At 44.5% G+C, this 9,124-nt stretch overlaps 1 protein-coding gene across 3 annotated transcripts; it reads right to left on the minus strand.

Moving 5' to 3' along the window:
• Nucleotides 1–794: 794 nt before the first annotated feature.
• On the minus strand, nt 795–8,535 carry LOC125522091 (ELMO/CED-12 family protein). Of its 3 annotated transcripts, none has more exons than XM_048687165.2 (9): nt 8,109–8,535; nt 6,047–6,156; nt 5,594–5,662; nt 1,833–1,948; nt 1,682–1,736; nt 1,486–1,606; nt 1,357–1,419; nt 1,171–1,265; nt 795–1,068 (listed from the first exon to the last, which is right to left on the minus strand). In XM_048687165.2, exons 1-9 carry the CDS (start codon nt 8,242–8,244, stop codon nt 997–999), a joined length of 837 nt encoding a protein of 278 aa, XP_048543122.1. In that variant the 5' UTR covers nt 8,245–8,535; the 3' UTR covers nt 795–996. The 3 variants fall into 3 exon arrangements, with proteins under 3 accessions (XP_048543122.1, XP_048543120.1, XP_048543121.1); XM_048687163.2 differs by having other exon boundaries at nt 854–1,095; nt 8,109–8,533; XM_048687164.2 differs by having other exon boundaries at nt 854–1,095; nt 1,357–1,404; nt 8,109–8,532.
• Between the last annotated feature and the right edge of the window lie 589 nt (nt 8,536–9,124).

Consider the following 9,124-nt stretch of genomic DNA (forward strand, 5'->3'; position numbering starts at 1 on the left):
CCTCGAAGAGTTTGGATTCGACTAGTCCGGTGACGCTCTTGTACAACTATGTTGCCGAGACCGGGACCGGCAAGACCAACTACACGGAAACGCCAAGTACCCCTTACGCGCAAAGACGCCAAGACCGTTTCGGGGTTCACCAAGTACCGCTACCGATGACTCGAACATCCACGAAAAAACATGTACCACTACCGTCGCCAAGGTCGTGAGAACCTCTACCGACGACATTGGAGCGTGTACGACGACCGTTGTCGAAGACCCGTACCTTTACCGCTTCCCGAACATGAACGACTACTTCCTCTTCGACTCGTGAACCACTACTCCCACTACCGTCACTGAGGACCAATAGTACCACTACTTCCCCTACGACCGTTCCGAGAACGTTTACTTCCTCTACTTCGCACCGACTCGAACCGCCACGAAAATGCACGCTGCAAAGGTATAACGCCGAGGCGACCACCCGTGGACCGTATGCATGTGATGTGTGTGTATGGGATGATTGCATGTATCTGTTGCTCGCCGCACACGATGTATCGCTTACGCGTTGCCCGTTTCCGAGCCATCGACACGTGGGAACCCAGTTATCGGGAGCACCCCACCTTTCCATCGCATGGCACGCTCCCGTCACTTCTTCTTTTGCACCGGCATCTCAATCGAGTTACCGGAACCGATATGTTGTCGTGGCTTCATTTTCGGATTCCTTGCCATGGCACCCCTTTCTTTCCGCCATGGCGACAAAATACTCCTTATCATCTTCATGTCAACTTTTCATAAAATTGCATGAAACTTGCATATGTCATCCGCATCACGATATTGTTCATCTGAGCTCATTTGAGCTCGAGCTCAGAAGGGATGCTTACGCATTATGCATTGCCTCTGTTAAACCGACATTAGTCACTTACAAAACGTGTCTCTTTATATCCTCTGAACAAGGAAAGAAAGGGGTCTATGCACACGCATCATGAGCTCGGTCATCGTTTCCAACAGATATGGCCGCTAGCAAAGCAGTCTGTATGATGGCATATCTTCAATCCTCATCACATCCTCCAGCAGAAGCTCCTTCTGCAGCTGCGCTCGAGTTGACTTCAGTATCTCCTGGTAATTACATCAGTCATAAGATCTATCAAACACGCAATCTGAAGATTTGCGGGTAGAGAGGATGAGACGTACATTGAAGTCCATGTAAGAAGCGTTCTTCTCTACCCACTGCTTGTCCATCACAAGGAAAGCAACACAGTAGAGCAGATCAAATGCCCATTCATCCTCTGGCACAAAAAGGAATCAATGAGAATTTGTTGAGAACGATTTGAACGAACGAACGGTACAAAAGGTATATGTATACTGCACTGGTCCTACCTGAAAGCATTTGGACAAAAACAGCTTTGACGAACGTTCTCGGTTTAGCTGCAATTGATTTCACTGCCATAAATTAGTAAAATTACAGTTTACAAACTGAATAATTTGCATGTTTCTGTGCGAGCTTACTGGACTGGAGATCCAACATCTGCATGATCATGAATGTGATATTTACACCAGCAACTGCAAACGGGTACTCCCAAGTGGCTTGATTGCCGCTTTGTTTCTGTAGTAGCCTCTGAAATGATGCCTGTACAGTGGAGGGTGGTCAATATTCATCATAAGAGTAGGCAATGAAAAAAGGCAATTGTGATACATTGCTTACAGAGAATGTCTTTGCAAAGAATAGAAGATTCTCTAGAGATATGAATCCTGCGCCTCTGTAACAAGTGGTGCAATGCTGCTTAATTTCATAGCAGAGCTGAATATTCTTAAAGTTAGTCTGGCAAGTTTTAGTTTGGATTAGCTCTGTCTACCTGAAGTCAGTTGATGGATCTCTTCCTTGCCAGCCCATGTCCTTCCACTGTTCAGAGACCAAACCTTCAAGTTCTTGATCAGGGTATGTTGCATACCAAAGAGCTCTCAAGGCTTCCTATTATCATAAATTGATATCCATCAAAATTAGGGAGATAATACTTAAAAAAGAATTTGGGAGATAATATAGCTATCCAGTTATCTAATTTGTAGTATCTTATGGTAAATGCCACAAATTTACAGTGACTTACAGCCACCGTTTCCTAGTGGAAATTTTATGTATCATGGACTCAAATAATTGGGAAATTTCCTAGTGATATGTATAAAATGTAATCTTTTGGTGCATTTCGGACTACTAATTGGTGTAACGTTCCCTTCCAACCATTAATCAAATATGCATGCATATAATTAGTTTTTTTTGGGAAACACAGTACAAATGCAGATGATCACACGCACATGCACAATCACCCCTATGGACACACACACGCACACCCTACCCCAATGAACACCTCCGAGAGACTCAGCCGATAGATCTTGAGATTTTTTAAGTCGCCACAGATGCCTTGTAGTTGATGGGCACACCATACTGCTGAAAGAGTATCACCAAAAAGTTGTCTTCATCTAGCAGATCAGCTAAAACTTAATCCCTTAAAAAAATCTTTTGCCAATTCATCCAACCATTTTCAAACCTATCACAGCATATTAATTGAAAACTTGATTATTCAAGTACACACAATCCAAATACATATCAAATTAAATGTTCTCAAACTTAAGCATTCAAATTCAAACACAATATACAGTCCAAATAAACTAAGAACCCAAATAAACATGATGAAAGCACAAATAGCAAGTGGTATGAAGTCACCAATGGTGCTCCATAAGATCTTTTTGAAGTTGATTGTGAACTTCTCGGTTATCGATCCTTCGGTATGCTTGTATGAATGCTTCGATCCTATTTCGGTATGTTCTAGCTCCACTTGGACACCATTGTAGAGATATTGAAAACCCTGTGGGTCCTCTCTCTTATCCTTGATGATAGTGTTGTGCAAGATAACAACACATGTTATCATGATCTGCCATAGGATCCGAGGCTTCCAATACTCACTAGGGCCACGGACAATTGTAAAGCGTGTTTGAAGCACACCAAAAGCTATCTCAACATCCTTTCTCATAGATTCTTGGCATGTTGCAGATTTTTGTGTTCTTTAGGACGGTGGACTGTCATCACAAATGTGGCCCACGGAGGATAGATATCATCGGCAAGGTAGTATCTCATGTTGTACTCATGACCATTGACAACATAGTTGCAAGGTGAATTGTCACTAGCAACAAGCCTTGAAAAAAGAGGAGATTGCTGGAGGACATTGAGATCATTGTGAGAGGCAGGCATCCCAAAGTATGCGTACCAAATCCACTGATCATGGGATGCAACTGCCTTAAGAATGATGGTTGGATCATGGCAATGCCCTCTGTACTGATCTTGCCATGCCACATGACAAATTTTCCATGTCCAATTCATAAAGTCAATGGATCCAACTTCCAAGATCCCTGGCCAACCTCTCTCTTCATTTTTTGCCATGAGCCTCTCGGTAGCTTCATTAGTGGAAGCCCTCAAGTACTCCGGTCTATAGATCTCGATCACAACTGCATAGAATCGTCTCACACACTCAAGGATGAGAACTTCCCTAATGCGAACATAGTCATTGATGGCACCGGTCAGATATCCATAAGCAAGGACTCGCATGTCTGCTATAACCTTCAACAAAACTTGCACTTGATGTTCCCGCTGCATTCCTTCTCAGGTGAAACCAATTATCATGTTTGTCCATGGCTTTTACAATGGTGTTGAAGAAATCCCAATGTGTCCGGAATCGGCGCCAAAACATTAAGGGGGATATACTGTATTACATAAAGTAATCCCTCATTAGACCATCATGACCCATGATCCCATCTCGAAGAAACAACCTTCTACCAAACTGAACCATGCCTCGGTCTCCTAAAATCTTCCTCCATAGCAACCACAGAAGTCGCCAACTCAAATTCACCATCTTCTTCTTCCTCCTGCGACGATGAATCTTCGAAGATCATCTCCCACAACATCTTGATTTACACATTGGAGAACTTAATGATCCATTTGAGACCTTTCTTCGATGAAAAATAGGAAATAAGTGAAAAAACATAAAGGCAATTTGACAAACACCTTGCGGCTGGACGGGGTCGGAGAGGCGGCGCCTGACGACGTAGCTCGAGCTAGGTCCGAAAGGCGATGGAGGACACCAGCGACACTGCCTAGCAGGCCGTAGAGGCGGTTCCTGGGCGTGGAGGCGACGAACTTCGTCTAGGATGTAGGGGCAGCGACGGCAGTCTACTTAGTGGTTCCGGCGCCATGGTCCGTGTAGGGCTTGCGCTTGACCTTTCTACGCCATCTCCAAGGTCGGACGGTCCGATTCCGGTCGAAAACAAACCTCGTGGCGATCGGGCAGAGTTACACGACGGCGGCGTTGTCAGAGACAAAAATACCGATTCCAGCACCGACGAGTTTGGAGAAGGTGCGGGAGAGGGTAGCGGGGCTGCGAGATGGTGGCACGGAACGGCTCCGTCGTCTGAGGGTCGACGACGGTCAGAGGCGGGTCGGCGCCGAGGGGAAGGTCGGGTGGCCGCCTAAACTGCATCTCCAGAGTAAAAATAGGATGGATGGTTGCATTTTAAGGGATGGAAAGTGAGAGCGGCGTTTCGGTGCCCGGGTGCATCTGCACCCGGTCAAAAACAAATTCGTAAAAAATTCAGAAAAATTCAAAAAATTCCAAAAAAAATTAGGGTGGTAGACAATTTGATGCGTGAGGTACGCTCCAATTTTCAAAACATTTGGACTTCTGTGCAGCTCTCAGCAAAAAACACAAATCAGACCAGAACAGTATATGAACAGTACACATTTTTACAGACCTCCGATTTGTCTTTTTTGCTGAGAGCTGCACAGAAGTCCAAACGTTTTGAAAATTGGAGCGTACCTTACGCATCAAATTGTCTACCGCCCAGATTTTTTTTGGAATTTTTTAAATTTTTCTAGTATTTATTTTGATTTTTTTCATGAGCGCAGGTGCAGATGAGTTCGGGCTCAGATTCGAATTTTCGATGGAAAGTTATATTTTGAGGGATCTGTTAGATAGGGCTTAATCCCTGAAATCAGGAATTTTCCACCAAATATAACTTTTGGGGATATGCCAGAGATGCTCTTAAGTTGGTTGCTACAAGGATGGTCGTAGAATAGACCCACCGGTACTGATAAAGGGGAGTTGGTAGGTTCGCCTCACCTTCTCCCTCAGTTTTTTCCTCCATAATCCCCCTCCTTTTCGGTTTCCTGTTGATTGTTTTGGTAATCTTAACCAGTGCCGCACAAAATAAAAGCATAAATGGAGTAACTTGGAATAATCTAAACCAAATTGGTACTTTCTCAAAACCACATCATGCATTAACTCAATCAAATCAAACCAAATCTTACCAAAACCTCAACTAAATCAAAACTTTCCTTGCCTTGTCTTGCTCATACTTAAATCAAATTAAATCTTACAAAAATCTAGAATATGGTGGGTGTAAGGTATATGTCAAACAAGATTGATGTTGAACCACTAGAATATGTATGTCACCGTTGCAACACATGTGCAATTAGCTAGTATTATAAATATATCAGTTAGGATGGTCTCAAAAATTAGAAGTGTGGATTAAAATAGTCAAGACTTCTACATTTAGTACTAGATATAGTTACCTGATGATCTCGCCTTGAGTGATCAAAATAAACCTTCATGCGGTGCCTCAACCTCTGAAGCCTCTGTTCCTGTAAATGGCCGGCCAAAAACAGTTAGCTAGTTTGTGTCTTATACAGCTAAATAGTTCTCTGAATTGGGCCATTCAAGTCGACACATTCGAAGATAAAATCTTATGAACAGAACTATGACTTGGCCACTTAAATTGTCATGTCTATCCTGCAGAGTGATTGTGCATGGAAGGTCACAGACTAGACTACCTAAAACTCGTTGCACATGGGGAGAGGCTAAAGACACAAAAACAAAAGGTTAGCTATTAAGGCTAAAGACACGTTGATGAACATGTTGTGGTATTTGCTATCTTAAATACTGGTAAATTCAATGATCAGTGGATTTCTTTACCCCAAAAGCAAAAAACTGTTAACAAATCTGGGCAACGTTTTGATATAACAAACCTGCACCGGTGTAAGGTTCATGCATATTCGCTCATATGCCCCTTTCCTTTTGATGCATACACAAAAGAGACTTTTCCCTATCCATCTTGGTGATCCACATGACGCCTCATCTGCACAAGAACAGGCACATTCCATTAATAAACACTGAACATCAAACTATCGAAATAAAGAATTTTTATAACACTCCCTTCGTCCCCAAATAAGTGTCGTGGTTTTAGTTCAAAACCACGACACTTATGTTGGGACGGAGGGAGTACTTAGAAATAATTTTCATAATAACCAATGCAAAATGACTAATAACATACTTTGTAATTGTCATGTGCATGCTGCAGCAACACAAAAACAAAGGTTAGCTATCAAGGCTAAAGACACGCTGACGAACCTTTGTGGTCTATGCTATCTTAAATACTGCTACCTCTGTAAAGTAATATTAGGCCTTTTAAATCACTAAAGTGGGAGTATCTTTTTTGCGGGGAATCTTAAATACTAGCTTGTGTTTCTTATAAGCTAATGGATCCATTATGATAAGATCAGACAAGGAAAATATTGTTATAGCCTACCTAACTTATACTACCCCTCAAATTGTGCTACATGTTCATAATCTGAGTCCTGAGATACACCCCAACACCAAGACCCCCTATAATTTCTCACCAAACGCTCTCTGATTGATCGACAAACTGTGGAATAGGGCAATCAAGGTTGAGATTTCCTACCAAATCAGCTGCGCACCATGATTACTTTATGTATGAACCTGACTGAAATAAGCTTCCCAAAAGCGCAAGCAACTGTTAGCATGACATACTGTTCAAGCAATGGACAAACATTTGTTGTGGATGTGCAGTCACAATTGTTTGATGTGGTCAAGTCATATGTAATCTTAGAACCAAATGGCCGCAACAAGGGGCCATAATTTGGAAGAGCGGAGAGGAGCATATAAAATAAATCTGACGGCTTTAAAGTTCCTACAAAAACTAATACTAGGTGTTGTCACGAGACTATAACAGGTAATGACTTTTATAGTAGTAGGTAATTAATAAATCTAGTAGCATTGTAAGATCTGATGGAAGAAATCAAATATTTCGCGCAAAAACATTTGGTCAACAAACTGTTAACGCCAAGACGGAGATCACAAGAACAATGGATGGGAAAAAAACAGTGCAATAATTTCTTCATTGGTGTTCACGATGCAATGACAGAGACATAAGATTGGAAGCTCAGTACACCGTGAGTGGGGAGGATGAGAAGTTAAGAACCATGATTGAGCGACGACATTGTCCCAAATGCGCAAGCGAGTAGCAGTACTTTCAGTGCGATTTCTTTAGGGACCTGCAATGCTGACTTTTGTTGCGCGTACTGAACATAAAGATTGAGGCGACATGGATTGGCATGCACATCACGGTGACATACAAAAACATAAACACACATCAATGCTTATTAAGACGTTGAAAATGGTAAACGGGGCAAGGTACCATAGAAACTGGCAGAGTGAGAGAAAGGTAAGAGCATACACATCTAACAACAGAGGAAAGAAACTAGCATCAGCGATTCAGTAGCAGCAACCACAGCGCAATATTCGAAATCCTTGTTTCAGGAGCAACAAGAAATGGCAGAAGAGGTTCCTATAATGCAAAAAAGAACAGCTAAAACTACACGCAGACGCAGGCACCAACCAAACCAAACGTTGCAAACGGAAGTGGATCCTCTAACATTAAAGAGCTAGTGCAAAACAAAGAAGGAAAGTCAGAGACACTGTAGCAAATAATGTAATTATCTACTGTAGCAGGTTATGTGTGTGGTTACTGTTTATGTAAATAAATTTAAAATTAATTTTATTGCATCATAATTTTGTTTGTGTGTATTTTTTGTAAATGTATACAATAGATTTGTAATTTGCAAATTAATTCAAGTCATTTTAGCCTTAATCATATGGATGTGAAAGAGGAAAGTTAGAGAATTATAGCTTAGGTGACTTATCTTCTTGATGTTAGAGGATTCACTTCCGTTGCAAACAGGCAAAATTAAATAAATAAGCAAATGAGTGAAGGAAGGAAATGAATCTTACCGGGAGATCCGGCTGCCTGAGAGGAGCCACCGGAGCATCGCGCCACCGGCCCGGGCGGCATGAACGTCCTGGCAGACAAGCATCCGCCGTGGCGGTGCTGCGTCTCCGCTGCCGCCGGCGTTGGGGCCGCCTCCATTCTCCTCTCCTGGCCAGCAGATTATTGATCTCGCAAGGCTAGCTCGACTGCAACGTGTCGCCGACTTGCTGCTGCTGGTTCTTTCTTGCAGCAGAGGCGGCGGCGGCGGCGGCGTCGTTGTTGCTGAGAAGGGAGGGGAGACGGGCGATGTATGCACAGAGGGAAGTTGGGAAAGAGAAATAATGAGAGAGCGGGGCGACGGACGCAGGCGGGCGGCACAGGCAGCGGCGGGCGTCGTGTAGCTGGCCGTTCCGCGGAGGAGCACGTCGCCTTGTGCCTTGTCGCCATCTAAACGGACGCAGACTGCAGCGCCACGATTTAAATAGACGCAAATACACAGGCGATGCTGAACTTAGGCCAATTTCTACCTTATCCTGTCCGGCCCCATCTATTTGGGGTAAAATGGACAAACGAGACGACTTAGTGCGTGGGAGCAAACAGACTTTTGTTGTTTTGTCTCCGCTTTCGACCCATCCGTGGCCCAAGTTTACGCCGCTTTTGAGGTGAAACGGACACCACGCGGACGCGTGGGTCGTCTGCGTGTGTCCTCCCCTGGCCCGCCCGTCGGTGGCACAGGGCGGGCCTTTTTCTATCCACCCCCTCCCTCCCTTCGGCCGCACTCCTCCACTCTTCCCCACTCTTCCCCTCGCCGCCGCCGCCGCCGCTGCCATTGCAGCCGTGCAGTTCGGACGCGAGCTCGCCCAGCCCCTTCCCCTCGGCGCCGCCGAGCTAACCAACCACGGCTACCTGGTTTGCGCACCCGCCGGCCGGATTTGGGGCGGATCCGGTTGGTCTTGAGCTCGGCCGGCTGTGGGAGGCCGCGCCGCGCCATGGACTGGTCGGGCACCTCGCCCGAAGGCCCTGGCAGGGCCGCAAGGCC

The sequence above is a fragment of the Triticum urartu genome, chromosome 7A (assembly GCF_056163025.1).
Source record: "Triticum urartu cultivar PI428250 chromosome 7A, HENAU_Tu73, whole genome shotgun sequence".
Classification (NCBI taxonomy): domain Eukaryota; kingdom Viridiplantae; phylum Streptophyta; class Magnoliopsida; order Poales; family Poaceae; genus Triticum; species Triticum urartu.

Coding starts and splice junctions, on each gene's coding strand:
- LOC125522091 (XM_048687163.2), bottom strand. CDS start 8,244: ATGGAGGCGGCCCCAACGCCGGCGGCAGCGGAGACGCAGCACCGCCAC. Junction 5,663..6,046: donor TGAACCTTACACCGGTGCAG/GTTTGTTATATC, acceptor GGCCATTTACAG/GAACAGAGGCTTCAGAGGTT. Junction 1,420..1,485: donor GATGTTGGATCTCCAGTCCA/GTAAGCTCGCAC, acceptor AATTTATGGCAG/TGAAATCAATTGCAGCTAAA.